General features: G+C 42.8%; 1 protein-coding gene across 9 annotated transcripts in view; it reads left to right on the top strand.

The window, feature by feature from the left end:
* The window catches only part of CELF2 (CUGBP Elav-like family member 2), a 403,350-nt gene that overhangs the window by 341,566 nt on the left and 42,355 nt on the right, over positions 1-19,429 (top strand). For 7 of the 9 annotated variants that reach the window (XM_063134747.1, XM_063134750.1, XM_063134749.1 and 4 more), the window contains exons 7-8: positions 2,580-2,738; positions 8,449-8,512. In XM_063134747.1, the coding sequence (XP_062990817.1) occupies positions 2,580-2,738; positions 8,449-8,512 (223 nt within the window). Of the gene's footprint in view, positions 1-2,579; positions 2,739-8,252; positions 8,337-8,448; positions 8,513-19,429 lie in introns of all 9 variants that reach the window. The other 2 variants (XM_063134745.1, XM_063134746.1) reach the window with 1 other exon arrangement.

Here is a 19,429-nt window from a genome sequence, read left to right on the forward strand (position 1 = left end):
GCCATGTGGAGCTCAGAGCTGCAAGACCATAGGCTGGAACTGCTATCTCATATTCCTGTCCTTGAAATTTATTTCTGCTTCTTTTGGGAAAAAAGACTTTAAGAGTTTCATTCATGTGTGTATTAGGAGCATGCATTAAGCTGCCTTGCTTAGCCTTCTCCTATGAAACAGAATTCAAATCTTGCCACGTTGCCTATTCTATCATTTAAGCTGGGATGGGTGTGGAGAGGAACTAAGAACATAAGAAGAGCCCTGCTGGATCAGAACGAGGGTCCATCTAGTCCAGCACTCTGTCCACACAGTGGCCAACCAGCCATCATCCAGGGACCAACAAAGCAGGACATGGTGCAACAGCACCCTCCCACCCATGTTCCCCAGCAACTGGGGCACACAGGCTTACTGCCTCGGATACTGGAGGAAGCACACAACCATCAGGGCTAGTAGCCATTGATAGCCTTTGCCTCCAGGAATTTATCCAACCCCCTTTTAAAGCCATCCAAATGGGTGGCCATCACTACATCTTGTTGGTAGTGAGTTCCATAATTTAACTATGCGCTGTGTGAAGAAGTCCTTCCGTTTATTTGTCCTTGATCTCCCACCCATCAACTTCATGGGATGACCCCACTGGGTTCTAGTATTTTGAGAAAAATGTCTCTCTGTCCACCTTCTCCACACCATGCATAATTTTGTACACCTCTGTCATGTCTCCCCTTAGCCTCCTTTTTCCCCCCAAGCTAAACTACTTGCAATAATGTTTAAAATTACTTTGGAGAGGCAAGGATGATGCAAAAGAAAGAGAAAGTTTAAATATAAATCACTTAAAACTTTCATGTAATGGCCTACTTATTACGTCTTTGGAGAATTTCAACCTGTATAATCTTTGGGACAGTTTGATCATTACAATATACAAGCCTGCTTAAGTTTGTACACTCCTCCCTCCCTTCTCTCCACCCTCCGCTTTCTGATATCCACCTGGTCCTGGTTTTAAACTAAATTAGTTGACCATTGGTTCAGACAAGCCATGATGGAACCGTGGTTTATGATCCTGGCCTGTTTACTCAGCTTAACTGTTGTTTGATCTAACCAGAGTTCCCACATTATGTCTGAACTAGGGGAATTCTAGTTAGATCAAAGTAGGGCTAGGCTTAGTGAACAGGCCAGGATCATAAACCATGGTTCCATCCTAGCTAACGGTCAACTAATCAGAACCTACCCACCAACAACAACTTTGGATATAACAGGAAACTCTGGTTAGTTTACGAGTGTATTTAGTATTCAATATTAATGGGAAAGAGGAGAAATTACAGCTCTGCTCATCTTTCTTCTTTCATTATTCAAAGCCAACACAAGACTATCCCTTCTTTAAAACTAAGGAAGACTCATATTAACCTTAAAAAGCAGTGTTTATATTGTGTCTTAAAAGATATTGAACGTGTTGTGTTGAGGCTAGGGAGGAATTTATTTATTTCCTTTCTATTTATTTCCTTTCCTTTTTTTGTGAACCGCCCAGAGAGCTTTTTTGTGAACCGCCCAGAGAGCTTCGGCTATTGGGCGGTATAGAAATGTAATAAATAAATAATAAATAAACAAATAAAAATAATGCTCAATAGCTGAAGTTCTCCGAGCAGTTCACAAAAAATCAAAGTACAGCACACAAAAAATAAAACATGGAAGCTGAAAACCACAATATAAAAGTACAACCAGACTAAAACCTAGCTGCAATGCCTAAAAATGTAAAATACAGATTTGAAACAGCAGAGCTAAAAGGCTAGAATGCTAAAATACTAGGGAAATAAGAAGGTATCGAAAGGAGTATGAAGTCAGTGCCAGGCAAACCTCTCTAGGGAGCTCATTGCCACAGAAGAAAAGGCCCTCTTCCTGGTAGCCACCTGCTTCACTTCCTTTGGCAGGGGCTCATGGAGAAACGCCCCTGAAGATGATCTTAGGGTATGAGCAGGTACATATGGGAGTAATCCTTCAGATAATCTGGTTGCAAGCCACTTAGGGCTTTAAATGTTAATACCGGCACTTTGAATTGGCCCCGGACTTGGACTAGCAACCAGTGCAGCTGGAAATGTGCTAGTGTGGACTCGTTGGCCAGTCCCAGTTAACAATCTTACTGCCTTGTTTTGGAACCAGTTGAAGTCTCCAGACCGTTTTCAAAGACAGCCCCAAGTATAGTGCATTGCAGTAATCCAGATGAGAGGTTATCAGAGCATGGATAACTGTAACTATCACTGTCCAGATGAGGGCATACGTGGTGTATCAGCCTAAGCTGATATACCAACAACGCCCTTATCTGAACAGATGGTGTAGTTGGAATAACATCATAAGCTATGCAGAGTATTGGGGGGTTTTGGTAGAAAGGCAGGGTACAAATCAAATAAGAAATAAATAGTATTTTCTCTGCTGTCCAAGCCTTTGCACACCTTTACATGAGTCATATGATCAATTGAAATAAGACAGGTCTTCTTAGACTGCTGCCGGAGGGGAGGGGGCATCTCCTCAGCAAAAAGACTCATGTAAATGTGTGCTAGAATGATTTCCCCCCCCCTCCCCATCAATCTGTCCAATCGCAGGGCTGTTCTTCACCAATAGTCGTGAAGTTTGCTGATACCCAAAAGGACAAGGAGCAGAGACGTTTACAACAGCAGTTGGCACAACAAATGCAACAGCTGAACACTGCCACCTGGGGGAATCTTACAGGTCTTGGAGGACTTACGCCACAGTACCTGGCTGTAAGTAATCATCAAATTTGATTACAACTACTTTCAAAGCAAATGTGCGATACTTACCTTAGCAGAATATGTATTAAGCATAGCAGGGAACATATATTTCATTAAACTGTCGTGCAAACTGTCAGTGCTGAGTTAAGGATGGTTCTTAGTAACGGTACAATTGAGCATAAGGCAGGGACGCAAGTGAAATTCGGGGTAATGATCCATGCTCATTTCCTAAAATTTACATTGTTACATTTCAAAATCGTAATTTCAAATTGTGATACTGAAATCAAGTTCCGAGAGAATGATCTGTATTTGAGGTGAGGTAAACATTTTCATAGCACCACTGCGATTCCCACATTGTGCTTTTTGAAATGCTGAATTCTGTATATTTCTCTCCTTCAATCATACCAGGATTTTTCTAAAAACAAAAAAATGTATTCTTGTACCTTTCAGAGGAAGTGAAAGGTACCTGAGGCTGCAACCCTTTATATCCACTTACTTAGGAGTACATCCCATTGAACTCAGTGGGACTTACTTCTGAGTAGACATATAAAGAATTGCACTATAAAGCACTTTAATTAAATTCACCAGCTTTTGGTATCCAGAACACTTCAGTTTGAAAGCTTGTAAATTTCACACATTGCCATGTGGTCCATTTTGTTTCTGAAACCGTATTGCTCTCATTCTGCTCTGCAAATGGCTACAACATGAAAAATCTGTAAACTAAATTATGTTTGTTTCACCCACTCCCCCACGAGGCCCACTTTGCATTGCCGAAAGTGAGTACATCCTCCAGCACCCAGCCCTGCCCTACCAGTAGATTATCAAGCATTTATTTGGGAATTGTAAGGAAACAGAAAAAGAGAACGGTTTCTTTGAGGGGAAAAAATTGGAACAAAATTAACTTGCTCACTTTCTGCAATGCAGAGATATTCAGCGATTCGTGCATTTGGAAGAGGGGATGTATAGGCTTTGGGAGCACAGCTAACCCTGGCTGCCTTGCACATGTGCCCCTGCTGTACACACGGCTCAAAACATGCACGTGAACACATAACTGAACACATAAAACACTTCGAGTCACAGATGTTAAAAGGCAAAGCATCCACCTTTTGAGCCACTTTGCCAAAGCCCTAAAAGTTAAGAGGAAGTAGCTGACAATTTCCATTTTGCCAGTCTAGGTGATAGTTCTTTATCCCTTCCCTACAAATATATAATGCCCAGGGTTTATTCTGCATGAAATTGAATGTCTGTCTGTGTTAGGGTGACCATATGAAAAGGAGGACAGGGCTCCTGTATCTTTAATTTATTTATTAATTATTTATTTATTTCACTTATATACTGCTCCCATAACCAGAGCTCTCTGGGCGGTTTGCAGAAATTCTAAAATTAAGATAAAAATGAGTATACAAAACTTAAAATTCTAAAACACAGAACATACACACATAAAGCATTAAAAACCGTTAAAAAACTAAGCATGTGGGTGATTAAGATGTGCCGCCATATGCCTGGGCAAAGAGGAAAGACTTAACCTGGCGCCAGAAAGATACGCACCGTTGGTGCCAGGCGAGCCTCGTCAGGGAGATCATTCCATAGTCTGGGGGCCACCACCAAAAAGGCCCTGTCCCTTGTTGCCACACTCCGAGCCTCTCTTGGAGTAGGCACCCGGAGGAGGACCTTAGATGTTGAACATAGTGAGTGGGTATATTCACGTCGGGAGAGGCGTTCCATCACGTATTGTGGTCCCAAGCCGTGTAAGGCTTTATAGGTCAAAACCAGCACCTTGAATTGGGCTCGGAAACATACAGGCAGCCAGTGCAAGCGGACCAGGGCAGGTGTTATATGGTCAAACGTTCTTTAACAGTTGTATTGAAAAGGACATTTCAGCAGGTGTCATTTGTATATATGGGGAACCTGGAGAAATTTCCTCTTCATCACAACCAGTTAAAGCTGCAGGTGCCCTGCCCTCTTTTAAATCTGATCACTCTAGTATAGCTCCTGCAGCTTTAACTGTGGTGATGAAGAGGGAATTTCACCAGGTTCTCCATATATACAAATGACACCTGCTGAAATTCCCTTCTCTATGCAACTGTTAAAGATACAGGAGCCCTGTCCTCCTTTTCATATGGTCCCCCTACATTTGTATATATGCGGAACCTGGTGAAATTTCCTCTTCATCACAACAGTTAAAGCTGCAGGTGCCCTGCCCTCTTTTAAATCTGGTCACTCTAGTATAGCTCCTGCAGCTTTAACTGTGGTGATGAAGAGGGAATTTCACCAGGTTCTCCATATATACAAATGGCACCTGCTGAAATTCCCTTCTCTATGCAACTGTTAAAGATACAGGAGCCCTGTGCTCTTTTTCATAGGGTCACCCTATCTGTGTATATGCAAACGTCATCCCTGTGTTGGCTGCAAAGGCTATGCTTCACTAGTCAAAGCCTTGAGCATGTAACGTCCCAGGTCGGTCCTTCGCATCTGCAGTCAAAAGGCTCTCAAATAGCCCAGCTATGGAAGCCCTCTATTTAATTCCCTGGAAGGCCACAGTCACTCCAAGTAGACAATATCTAGCTAGATGGGCTAGTGATCTGACTCCAGGTGGAACTGGTAGAGTGGGTTACTTGCAGGGAAGAGTTGACTATTCGGGGGAAGTGCATATCCACTTTCCCAGCTCTTTTTAATTTATCCATTTACCATCTGGACTCCAAAACCTCAAGCAAGCCTACTTAAGAGAAAAACAGCATCGGCGAAGAATTTGTAAGAGAATCAGTGAGCATGAGAGAGGTTAAGCAAACAGCTTTTTGTCTCATTGATCCTCACCTGTCTGTGCCCCGCCACCCCAAAATTCCAGTGCAGATGGAAGATTTGAGAATCTCTGTTTGCTGAGATAACATCTAATTCAACCCTCAGTATAAGCTCGGTCTCCACATACACACACACACACACATGCTTACAATTATGAATATATTCAGTGGAGCTCTCAAGAACAGAAGAAACAAATAATTACCCAAATTGTTTGATTATCTGAATGTATGCAGTCTCGCTCCTCTCTCTTCCACTCCCTGCTCAGGATTTGGATAAAAGAGGATGCATTGTATAAGTATATTGTGAATGCAGCATCAGCACAAATGAATAGCATCATATGCATTCATTTAACACATAATTTGATGTGAAAGGATACAGATACTTCATATGCTGTGATTGAGATGTAACATTTCCATTCATCCAAAGTATGGTTTGGAGGGTCAGGAATAAGCCCTTTGTGCATATGTTCCTGCTCCCCCACACACACACACTCTACCCTCATGGGCTTAGCTGAATGAGTAATTTCCTGGTTTGATCAAACCATGGTTTGCAGCTACATGCAGATCTGAAAACTGTGGTTTGCCTGAGCCATGTATATCGGGGGTGGGGGGGAAACAAGGTTTGGAAGATCAGAACAGCTACATCAGAATCATCCCCTGTAAGACCATTGGGATGTCCACCTTATGAAGTCTTTGATATCCACTGTAGAACAAGACTGGAACAGCCACTATGCTATAGAGTCAAGGCAGTGTGTTCCCTGGCCTTTAAAAAAAAACTACACTATTCACTACATTATGAAGATATATTACAAGATAACCAATATCCCTTGCCATGAAGAACTGAATGCGACACACCCTTCAAAAATATGGAGATGTGTAGGGTTCCTTGCTTTGCACCACCATATTCTGAAGTGTCAGGAAGGGCAAAGGGCAGCCTTCCCCAACCTGTTGTCCTCCAGGTGTTTTGAACTACAACTCCCAGCATTCCTGACCATTGGTCGTGCTGGCTAGGGCTGAAGAGAGTTAAAGCCCAAGGCACCAGATTAAGGAAGGCTGTCAGAGCATGGACCTCCTGTACCCAACCACTGGAAGACTTGTTCAGCCCAGTCCCACCACCATGACCATCATCATTATCCCTCTAGCTTCTCAAATTTAACTAGGCATTTCCCATACTCTTTCAATCCTATAGTGTTAAGGATTAAAAACTGACATTTCAATTATTTTTAAGTTCAACCATGGCATATACATTACCCTGTTTGGAGTTAGGACTGCACCCCTTCTCAGAATGTACTTGGCTGTGTGCTGGATTCCATTATGCTCCTCTTTCCCCCAAATTCAGATTGTAGCACATGTTCCTTTATAAAGTAAAGATAATGCAGAATGGTTGAGCAATATCTCTTCATTGGTCTAGGACAGTGGTTCCCAAACTTTTTCAGGTAACTGCCCCCTTGGTTCCACAAACTCATGCCCAGTGCCCCCTGCTCACAACCCCTTTAAATGGGAAGCACCCACCGCAGACTTGCCGAGGGAGGGAGGGAAAAGAGAGCAAATGCCTCTGTTTTGCAGCTGGCGTGGCGGGGCACACCAAGCAGGGTATGTCTTTTCATTAGCATTTTGGTGCTTTTGAAACATTTCAATTCACCGTTAAAAGGACTCTTCTTAAATGGTATTAATACATGTGTGGATTCTTCCCCTATATGGCTTGGGACCAAACTACCTTCTCCCATAAAAATGTCCGTGGGTCTTAAGACCTACTGGAGAGGCGCTTCTCAGAAAAGACAACCTCAAGCGCCCCCCTGCCACCCTTTTGCCTCTTAGCGCCCCCTGCCACCCCATTGCCTCTTAACGCCCCCTATGCAATCCCACCGCCCCCAAGGGGGCAGTACCGCCCACTTTGGGAACCACTGGTCCAGGATGAAAAGAACATAATTGACCCAATGACAGATGTTGCCTCACTTTCACTCTGTACAATTTTTCACATAGTGCAAGAGCAGTTCTTATATCCCTGCTTGTGGGTGATATTTACAATCCTGTTAGATTGCTCACCATGATAAGGAGAACATAACCAAGCAAAATATAAAGCACAGTGGGAATTGTAGGGTGGGGCTTGTCTGGCTCTGTATATGTCTATAACTAGGGGCTGGTTCACACATGCCTGAATATCATTTGATTTCTATGTACTGGATGACTGGCAACTGAAAGTGTGAACTGCCTCCGCTGATTAGCAGTGTGGTTGCATTCATGTGAACCTTCTGTGATGTTATCTGCAAGGACCCATTCGCACATGCAGATCACCACTGGATGTTGTAAGTCACCAGGTAATGAACATGCATATGTGAGCTCAGCCCTCTAGATGGTTCCTTGGCCTGAGTAAAGGGAGCTATGTGGGAAAGAGCAGCCCATTGCTTACAGAGATCCCTGATTCAGGACACGGCCCTTGTCCTTTGATCAGCAAAGCTGAAAAACGCGAACTTGTGTGCTCCTCCGATCATGCACACACACAATGCCAAAGAAAAAGGCTTCCGTTTTAAGTGGGGAGGTGGAAAATAAGACTGTGATTGACGGAGATGAGTTATGGTAACTGCTAGACTGCAGAGGGCAATGATTAGTCACGCTACGTCAGGCTGAAATAGATTTAACACCTGGCTGTTAAAAAGAGTAAATTGATTAATTGTTTTAAAGCAGCAATGTTATTGAGTTTCCCCAGTGTCTGTGTGTTTCTTAATAGAGATTAGACATTAATATGGATTTACAGCATCGACTCTGGGGACCTTCATTCCAACACCAGGCAGAAGCAAGAGACTGTATAAATGTAAAGGAAACTATAAGTATCCCAAATTTAATTTGATTCAGATAATTTTGCTTTAATCTTAACTTGTTGCGTTATTAACCTCATTAATGTTGTTATTGTTGTTAATTTGCAGCTTCTACAGCAAGCAACCTCCTCCAGTAATTTGGGTGCCTTCAGCGGCATTCAACAAATGGCTGGTGAGTTTCAGCGTTGTTGTTAATCCATTTCTCTTTCTCTTTCTTTGTCAGCGGAGTTCCGTCCTTGAAGGCTTTCAGAGATGTTGAGCCATTTAATTTAAGCGTGTTGCTTAATGCTTGTAAAAGCAAATGCCGGATCTTCACTGAATCAGATTTAAAAGGCTTCTCCGCATTGTGTCAATAGCTGTTTGTTTCCATGGTTGTATCTTAATGTGCATTATGAAGAAGATGAGAAGAACTTTGCTGGATCAGGCTAATGGTCTATCTAGCCCGGTGGTTCCCAAAGTGGGCGGTACTGCCCCCTTGGGGGCGATGGGATTGCATAGGGGGGCACTAAGAGGCAAAGGGGCGGCAGGGGGGCACTCGAGGTGGTCTTTTCCAAGAAGCGCCTCTCCAGAAGGTCTTAGAACCCAGGGGCATTTTTATGGGAGAAGGTAGTTTGGTCCCAAGCCATATAGGGGAAGAATCCACACATGTATTAATACCGTTTAAGAAGAGTCCTTTCAATGGTGAATTGAAATGTTTCAAAAGCACCAAAACGCTAATGAAGAGACATACCCTGCTTGGTGTGCCCCGCCATGCCGGCTGCAAAACAGAGGCATTCGCTCTCTTTTCTCTCCTTCCCTCGGCAAGCCTCCAGTGGGTGCTTCGGATTTTGAATAAATATTCAATTAATTGTTACTGTTTTGAATTTTATTGTTATTATCTTCCTTAGTGGGTCGTTGAAAACCGCTATTCTGAATAATGATTTGTATAGCGTAGGGTAGGGGACACTGGGCATAAATTTGTGGAACCAAGGGGGCGGTTACCTAAAAAAGTTTGGGAATCACTGATCTAGCCCAACATCTTGCTGGATCAGGCTAATGGTCTATCTAGTCCAACATCTTCTACAGTGGCTAAGCAGATGCCTCTAGGAAGCCTACAAACAAGACCTGAAAGCAATAGCCCTCTCCACTATTACACACACACACACACACACACACACACACACACACACACACCTGGTATTCACTAGCATACTGTCTCTTTATAGCCAACACTATTAGTAGACCTAGCCCCCTCCATAAATTCATCTAATCCCCTTTTAAAGCCATCTAAACTGGAGGTCATCACGGCATCTTGTTGCATTTTTCCACGGATGGGGAACCTTTTTCAACTCGCAGGCCGAATTCAGTTTTGAAGAAGCTCTCGGGCTGCATTCCAGTGGAGGGCGGGGCTGAAGGCAAAAGGAGGTGAGACCAAAGACAAATAGGATGTGGCCAAAAATAGGGGGGGGGGGGAAGGGCAGCATATTGTAGCTTAGTTCTTGCTGTCAGTAACTAAGCCTTAGGAGGGGCCTTGGGGGGGAGGGCGGGTTAATCCACAAAAGCCGGGAAGCCACCAAGCTTTCGGTGGTTGGGGAAAAAGTGGTGGGGCTGGGGGAAGAGTGGGGCTCTCTGGAGAACTCCAGAGGGCCATATTGGGAGCCAGAAGGGCCGGAATTGTCTCATGGATCTGAGGTTCCCCACCCCTCCAGATTATTCCAATAGGAGAAACCCCATGGTTTTGTAATGGGGACCATACTGGTACCTTGATGTCCTCCTGATTCATAATATGCACAGGCTGGATCCAAAGAGTGGCACAACAATCAGCGACGTTTGTCTTTGTTCAACTGTTCCTCTGAGAGCGCAAAAGCTTCTTCGTCTTACAGTTGCTGGCAGTGAGAGGTTTTTAATGCGAGTGTGCTAGAAAGATGCATATTGATGATGAATGAAAAGAGCTAAATGACATAGGATAGTGGGAGGGGAATGGGGCAAGAAGAGTAAAGAGGAGAAGAAGGTGTATCAGAAGATCAATTTCAAAGGATACTTGTAGGGAATTGAAATTAAACTGTTACATGCTGGGCAAGCTTTTTAATTTTTGCCAGGGTTCAAGCCCTTTAACCTCTGAAGAAATAGAAAAGACAATGGCTCAGTTCACACCTAACAGTAACCCTTTTTAAAAAAAAAAAAAAAAAACTAGGTTAGCATGAGCAAGACAGCATGCTAATATTGCTCCTGCTTGGTTCCTTCTGCCTGCAGGAGCAGTTAAACAAGCCAGGGACATCTGAGCTGGAAGCTCTGCCCAAAGCAGAAACTCTGGCTTACGTCTCTAACTTGTCAGGAGAGAGTTAGAGTTTCAGGTTTCGGCATAATGCTAGCTAGCAGGAGGAACCAAATTTGAACCCTGTGTTGCTATTATATGCTAACTGGGTCAATGCCTAAGAGCATGTGCGGAGTACTTTGTTGTCTACAAGACTGAGTAATTGCAACCAGCTTCTAAAGCTTTTAAAACTTGATGTTGTGCAGACTTTATACTGTTAGTTTTACCCTACCCTGTGCCTGTTGGCATTCTCTTCCCCTCCTTATAGTTTTACTATGATTTTATTAGACTGTAAGCCTATGTGGCAGGGCCTTGCTATTTACTGTTTTACTCTGTACAGCACCATGTACATTGATGGTGCTATATTAATAATAATAATAATAATAATAATAATAATAATAATAATAATAATAATAGGAAAGTCTTATTAAAACCCATTCCTAGACATGTTTACTCAGAACTGAGTTCAATTCAAGTAACTTCCTAGTGGGTATATTTAGGACTATAGCTTTAGCGGGAAAGCCGGATTTGCACAGGAGATATGTGCTCTGACAACTCTCAATTTAAGTTTTGAGCCCTGGGGGCCATTTCACGTGCTGTGCACATGCATGATTTGGACAGAGTGTGTGACGCACACACACATGACAAATATACCTGTGTGATATGCATATTTGCTGCGTTCACACTTTGTTTTGGGCTGAACACAAGTGTGCATATTTATGTATATGCTTAAAAATGAAGCCTGTAAAATAGCCCAAGTTTTCTTTGGTTAGCCACTTGTCCATGATATTGTTTGTTAATAACTTCATTAATGCAAATGTAGTAGCGGGCCAGCATTGAAATGCCATTTATAAACTCCAGCAAGAAAAGTCTGTGTCGTCTTCTGTGCAATCAAATTAATGGAAGTCCTGGAGTATTTTAGACTGACAGGTATTAACTATAAAAATGAAATGTTGTTGTTAAGGATACCTACGATTACAGGACCTGCCTTTTGACATAGGTACATTGGTTTATTTCAGAATCGTTGGAAATTAGCCAAGTGCCTTTTTTTTTTACTTTAGCAAAACCTCATCAATAATATCGTAAAGCAGGGTTTGGGTGGGTGTGTTTTTTTTACTTTAAAAATTATAATCATTTGATCCAGGCCTGGTGGAGGCGGGTGGGAGAAGAGAAGAAGAAAGTAGTGGAAAAAGCAAGAAAGACAAAGGGTAAAGGGAAAAGCGCCTTTGAAAGGTACTTATTTCGACGACTCGTCAGTAATGAGCTGCATGCCAGTAGTAACTGATGTATGGAAAGGAAAAGAACCTCTCGTGCAAGCACTGAGTCATTACTGACTCTTGGAGGGACGCCAGCTTTCGCTGACGTTTTCTTGGCAGGCCTTATAGCGGGGTGGTTTGCCATTGCCTTCCCCAGCCGTGATTACCTTTCCCCCAGCTAGCTGGGTACTCATTTTACCGACCTCGGGAGAATGGAAGGCTGAGTCGACCCGAGCCGGCTGCGTGAAACCAGCTTCCGCTGGGATCGAACTCAGGCCGTGGGGAGAGTTTCAGCTGCAGAAACTGCTGCTTTACTGCTCTGTGCCACACTGACATATAGGGATTAATAAAAGGTCATTCCCTGCTGGGTGACCTACCATGCTGGTCCCTAACTTAACATGAGGCAAGAGACAGCAGCAAATCTAAGCACAGATGCACATCTGCTGTGCGAAACTGTTCAAAGCTCCCTCCCCACCTTCGCTTGATAATTTTTTTATTTCTCATAAAAGCACAATCCCCTCCCCCATCCCCATTGTAATCAAATTGGCATGTTAGTTTATTTTTAATTACGCTCCAACTAAATCAGCAAATTAGAGGTGCTTTTCTCCAGCCTTGCAACACAAAGGGGTTTAAGCTATCCATACGTCGTCTTTGTGTCGTCTTCTTTTTTCTTCTTCTTCTTTTTTTTATTAATGCTTCGCTGTTGAATGGATCTTGAAGTACGCCTATGAAAAAAAGACGCGCTTCTTCCCACGGGCATTGTGTGCTTCATCTTTACAATATGCCATTATTGCACTGGCACCAGAGACTAATGCAGAATCCGCTGTCTGACAATATAAATTGCCCCACAGATGACAATGTCTCTGAGTTATTTTCTCTGGCTCAGATCCGTTGGCAAGCGCTTGCAGCTTCTATTATATTACTCTCATAATCTAGGAGGATTTTTTTCCCCTCATCAAAAATATATCTTAATATGATAAACAACGTTTTCACAGTTGGCATTTTTTGGAACTGGCTTTCAGCTTTAAGGGCTGCCGGAAATATTCGGCTTTTGGTTAGCCCTAAAGAGTGAATGAAAGAATAGAGAGCAACCAAAGGGGGAAAGTATGCTGAGATTTTTTTTCCCCCTGTAAAGCACAAATCTAACTATAATGTGTTATCAGAACTATGGCCCGTTGATAAAACAGTCTGGGCCTGGTGTTTCCAACCCATACATCCTACTGCAGTCTCTGCCAGTTAACCATCAGTGGTCAACCCTTGATAGTGGGTTGAATCAAGACAGGGGCCTTAGCTAGGCCTAAGGTTTATCCAGGGATCGTCCCGGGATCATCCCTGTTCATGTAAATGACACACAGGATATCCCGGGAGCAGGCAGGGATGACCCCAGGATAAACCTTAGGTCTAGCTAAGGCCTTAGTCATACTTAGAGTAGACCCATTAAAATCAGTGGGACTAAACTTAGGGCTCATCTACACCAAGCAGGAAAGTGGTATGAAAGTGTTATATAAAAGGCAGGAGCCACACTACTGCTTTATAGTGGTATTGAAGTGCACTGCAGGATCTACACTACTGCTTTATGGTGGTTCTGAAGTGCACTGACAACTGTTGGGGCCCAGGACACATCTACACCAAGCAGGATATAACACTTTGAAAGTGGTATGAAAGTGGTATATGGTATGTGTCAATGGGCCCCAACAGTTGACAGTGCACTTCAATACCACTATAAAGCAGTAGTGTGGCTCCTGCCTCTTATATACCGCTTTCATACCACGTTCATAGTGGAATATCCTGCTTGGTGTAGATGAGCCCCAGTTATGACTAACTTTAAGACCCATTTAAATAAGGGAGACTAAAGTAAGTCACGACTAGCTTATTTTAATGGGTCTATTCTAAATATGATTAAGTCTGGATCAATTTCCAGTCTCCTCTATGCAGGTAGATTTAAACGCCCTCCGCCCCTCTGCCCAAATTCAGGTCCCATCTTTAACACCAACCTACAATATTAAACCCACTTTTTTAAAAAAACTAGAATATTTATCTTCTGTTTCTATACTATCATTCTCTCTCCACACTCATCTTTCTCCTTGGCTCAGTTCAGACAACACATTAGTCAATGCAGTGTGAAAACTCCACTCAACGGTTGAGTTTTTAGGAGGTAGCCCCCACACAACATGTTCTAACTCCACTGTTCTGTGACTGTGGGCTACTGTGGAGTTGAGTAAAATCCATTGCGATGTTTGATTGACAGTTCCTCTGAACTCTCTCATTCCCCAGTCCTCATGATGGTATCCCATCAGCCATTGCTGCAAAAGAACCAATCCCAGCGGCTCTGCTAGAGCGGCACTCGCTCCTTTCAGCGCTCTTGCCAGGCAACTCTGTAGCCAGTGGGAAAAGTCAACAAAGGAAAGCTCCACAGAGCCAACCACACAGCACACAGTCTTTCTCCTCTGCACAGCGTGGATATTCCGCATGGAGTGTTTTTCTAAAAAAAACCTCCACCGTTGCGAGTTTTCCCGCCGGACAACACATTTCTCAATGGTGGTGTAAAAACTCCACCGTGTAGTTCAAAAACCACCATTGAGAGACATGTTGTCTGAACTGAGCCCTTGTCTTAGTAAAAAAAAAATCCTAAATTGGCCTATTGGTCAGTATAGAAATGTAATTAATAAATAAAATAAATAAATGAAGTCTGAATGTTGAGAGTGTTTCAGAGAAGTATTTGAGGCAGTTGCTTCACATCTTTGGAATTCTCTTCAGAACATCCAACAAAGTCAAAGCCTGGATGTCTTCTAGAAGTCACTCAAGACATTTTAATTGAAGTACACATTTAATGCCCCAGAGTAAGAGTTGCCTTATTTTAATTGTGTTTGTTTCATTCCTATACATTAGCACCATGTTTTATTTACTTTAAATTTTTAATTTGTACATTTTATATTTCATGATCTCTGTCATCAGCCAGTCAATAGAAATCGAATCACTATGCATCCCTCTCTGGCCTTAGCTAGACCTAAGGATTATCCCAGGCAAATGGAGGGGTAGTCCCTGCCTGCTCCCGGGATCCCCTGTGTGTCATTTGGATGCACAGGGACGATCCCGGGATATAGGCCTGGTCTAGCCATGGCCTCCGTCTCTGGCAATCCAAGGTATTGGGGAGAAGGTTTATTCCCCGGTCATTTCAGTGTAATAACAAATGAGCCCTCCCTTCTATTTTGTTTGAACCCAGCTACATTGTTGGTCATCAACTTGTCATGTTTTTAACAACAGTAGGATTAGAAAGTACTTAAACAAACAAACAAAAACCCCTGAGGTCCTGCCTAGCTGCTCCAAGTTGGGATCATCTTCATATCAGGCCCCCAACAATCACAGGTACTGGAAGGTTTTATTCTTTCATGAAAATAACTGTGCTGAGAGTTATGGCCTGCTTTTACTTGGCATGTTATGTGTTGTTTCTTTCAAAGAGATACCAGGATTCATTAGCTGTATCCACCTTACAGGGTTGCTGCCAGAATTTTTCAAAGAAAGTATTTGAAGGCTTTGAACAGTCTAAATCTCAATGTAAATCGCAAGTGTTATTAAGATTTTTTTTCTTTAAAGAGACTGAAGATTTGTCCTTTGTACACCAAAGTCAGCTGTCTCAGTCAGCAGATGCTTGGGGCCAGAAAATAATGACAAAGTGTCGGGGGACAGGACGTGTGCTCCCCGGGATCTGTGCTGCGATGCCTAAGGTGGCCTGCTGTCCCCAGGTAGAAGACACTGTCCCATTGCCAATGTTGAACTTAGATTCAACCGCCAGTCCATTCAACATCTGTACATGGAAAGTGTGAGTGGTGGTGGGGGGCACCATCTTTTTCTTCACTTCAGGCAGTGTAATGACTTGGGCCAACGCTACTATCCTGTCCGCATTTGGACAAAGGATAGTTCTACCCTTAAAAGCGGCCCTAGAAATAAATTTAGATAGTTGGATGGATATTTTAAATAAATGAATAAATAAAAATACACTCGTTATTTCATCTGGCATTTTTCTTTTTCTTTTGTTGAATATCTATGAGAACGAAAGACTGAAATAGAAACTGGTCCATTTGAAAAAAATAAAGCAGTGTTGATTATTTTCTTCCTCTCCCCTTAAATAATAACAGTAATGTATTTTGATTGGGGGGGAACGTTTAAAGGCAACATGAAAGATTTTGGGAAATGCTTTGTGGTTGGGCTGCATGGTGTCTCAGCCAGTGACAGGTCAACCCCACATTATAGTTGTCATTGGAGAATAATGTTTGATGGCTTAAAAAGAGGGCAAATGTCCTTGTTACAGGAAGGTTTGCCCTACAGGCTTCACACACCAAGTTGTGAGATGGAAATCTCAGATCTCCGATTTAGTTGATTTTTAACAGGTCCGCATATGTGACTGTGCAGTGGTACTACATGGGTTTCCTGTGAATGTGCTAATAGGCCTTACGAGAGGGCTCTGCATCCATCCATCTGCCAGTTTTTAACAGGCCTGATTGGCAAGCGGATGTAACAACTGACATCTGTTCTTGCTTATTGATATGTAGATTTATGGTAATTGTTCTGAACAATAAGACACAAAATTACCTAAGGTGAACATTAAATTAAATTTTCATGGCCCCTCTCCTTGTAAATATGTTATGTGGTATTTTTTTTAAAACAAAACAAAAATTCTTACATTTCAAGCAGGCATATTGTGCATCTGTTATGAATATAATTTGATTGTATTTTTAATCTGCCAAGCAGCGAAATCAAAATTGGGATTCTTGCTGTCCAGACTATTAGCCAAATTTAATAGCTTACTGGTATATACAGATTATCAAAAGCAGAGTCGAATTCAACTTTTACTCACAACATTTTTCTCCATCATAAAGATTAAAAGTTATTTTGTTTCCAGCATCACATTCTCAGCAAAGGGGAGTTTTGGGGGGTTGGCTTTCTGTCTGTCCTTCTTCTTCTTCTTCTTCTTCTTCTTCTTCTTCTTCTGCCACTCTTTAGAGAAAGTGATTTGCATTTCTTCAGAGAGCATTGCATTTATGGAATATTCAACGGTTTCAAAGAAGGACAGTCATATAATTTTTTGTCCGTTTCTGCCGTTGCACGTAGGGGGAGAGAGAAATTACAACAATAACAACAACCCTACACAATGTGAAAAGTGTGAGATTCAGGAATGGAGACAGACAGCATGTGCAACCTGCAAAAGTACTGTACAGTCAATTTCAAAGATCTAGGAAGCATTACATTAACTTAAAAATTATAACTTGGTACTTTTAGCCCTGTGGCTGCTTTAATTGGCTCTGGGGTTCCACTTGGATACCACAGCCACATTTTTCTCCACAACCAGGAGTGCCAAAACTACTCTTTAAAAAAACGAGCTGAAATTTTTATGGAATAATATGGCACTGGACAGATGATGACATTAACGAACCATTTGACACACTGTGAATCTTGTAATGGTGGTCCTTGGTTTGCTCCTGTGGTTCTTGGTTTGCTCCTTCTTGCAAATTTGTGATAGATGCCAGCTTCAGGTTTTAATGGGCCTTTGGAGCAATAGGCCCCCAGTAGGGCCCCTTTACCGCTGCCATCGTCCAATCCACCCAGAGTGAGAGGTGAGATTAGTGGTGACTGCTCCTCCTTCTACTCATCCTTGGAATGCTTATTCACCCAGAAAAGGCAGGTGAACTAGCAATAACTGCAAGGAGAAGGAACAGTTCAATCCACAGGATGCAGGAGTTGGCAGGTACCTTTCACCGCCAACTCCTGATGCTGACACTGTCAGGTGTCCAGGGCCAAGGGTGGGCAAATACCACAGATGGGCAAGTGGCAGGCAGGCAGAAAGTCTTGTGATCTGTCAGCCCAGAAGGAGAGCCAGATGACCACTCTCAGAAGGAGGGAACACACCTGGGAGGTGTGGGGTTTTTTTTTTAATCTGCAATGGACTAGCCCTCTAGTGTCCCATGATTCCCTAAGCCGGGAGGCTCCTGGGCTTTTGTGAAAATATCCCAGCTTGAAATGATCAAATGTTGCTGCCTTCTGACCAGCACCTCTGGTGGTGAGGTGTGCAACGAACCTGTACCTAATCCTCAGGTCTCACCGCTTGAGTCCTGTGGGGCCTAACTAGTTTGTTTAAATGCACCCTGGAGTATATGTTAACAAGAGTAAAGTGGGATGTGTGTTATGAGTCGGGTGACCAGAAGCAAGAGGGCATTGGTTGTAAAACTGGTGGGCCCATCCTCCTTGGTTTCCTTTTATTCTTATTCTGAACCATATATTATTATACAACCGCCATGTAATTAAGGTTTTCATAGCACTTTTTGTGGGTTAGTAGATCAGGTACTGTGTCATCCTGGCAATGCTCTTTGGTAACATGCAGGGCCAACACATAAGAGCAGCCCAAGGGTTACATGGCACAGTGGTTAACATACAATTGCCTAGGCTGTTACTACATTGTAATGATGGCATTTTGGACAAAGGCAACAGAAGCTCAAAGCGGGGGGGGGGGCTTCTGATTTCTACACAGCTTGAAGTCAGGAAAGAAAAGCAGAGCTTATTTGCACCAATGCCTTATTGCACATTATGGTCTGTTGAACACACGTCTCATCGAATTAAGTACAGGTATAAACTGACAAAGAACTGGGAGCCTGTAGGCTGAGGCCTCCTTGGCCGGAGCTCTTTTGGTCCAGCTCAGCGAAGACACTGTTGTTTTTCCTGCTAGATTATCATTATTGAGTGTATCTTCATATTTTAACTAACTCAGTCAGCAGAATTAAAAAGAAATATCAAGCAGCATGAAAGCAGTTTACAGAGGGTAAATATGAAGGCTTTTGCCTGGCACAGAAATGATCTCAAGATAGGCACCAGATAACACCCCCCTTGTGGGGAGCATTCCACAGTTGGGGTGCCACAACTGAGTAGGCCCTTTCCCCTATAGCTTCCCACCGCCCCTCAAATGATGAGGACACCCAAAGAAGGGCCTCTACTGAGGATTGTATTGTACTGGCACGTAGACAAGCAGTATCCTGAACTACTTATTGATTATTATGAAATTAATTTCTAACCCACCTTTCAAGGTACATTGCCCTCACAGCATGGTTTACAAAAGAGATTTTAAAGCACAGGAAACATCACCAGTAGTCAACCAGGACAGCAAGTTCCAGTTTCAAAACTATCTATATCATCTTAAGCCTCAACCGTGTCTGCTAGATTTTCATGTTGGACTGAAGCCAAGTCCCACAGGGAATGGTCACAACTTCTTTGATGCCAAGTTCTTTTCACAGTCTGGTTCCTAGCATTCACACCTAACTTCCAGGACTCTTTTCAAGTGATTAAAATTGTGTGGTGACTCAACTCTTATAAAGAAACCCACAACAAAATGTACATTTGAAGTTAAGTATTTCCCAAGTATTAAAACTAGAGCGTGAGATCTTCATCCTCTAGTTTTTCTGCGTTATTATTAAATTTCCTGCCTCCAGTCATAAGTAGGCTAAGCATCCTGCCCAAAATATCACTGAAAGCCTTTGGCTCCCCCCAGTGCCCA

This window comes from Elgaria multicarinata, chromosome 9 (genome assembly GCF_023053635.1).
Source record: "Elgaria multicarinata webbii isolate HBS135686 ecotype San Diego chromosome 9, rElgMul1.1.pri, whole genome shotgun sequence".
Lineage (NCBI taxonomy): Eukaryota > Metazoa > Chordata > Lepidosauria > Squamata > Anguidae > Elgaria > Elgaria multicarinata.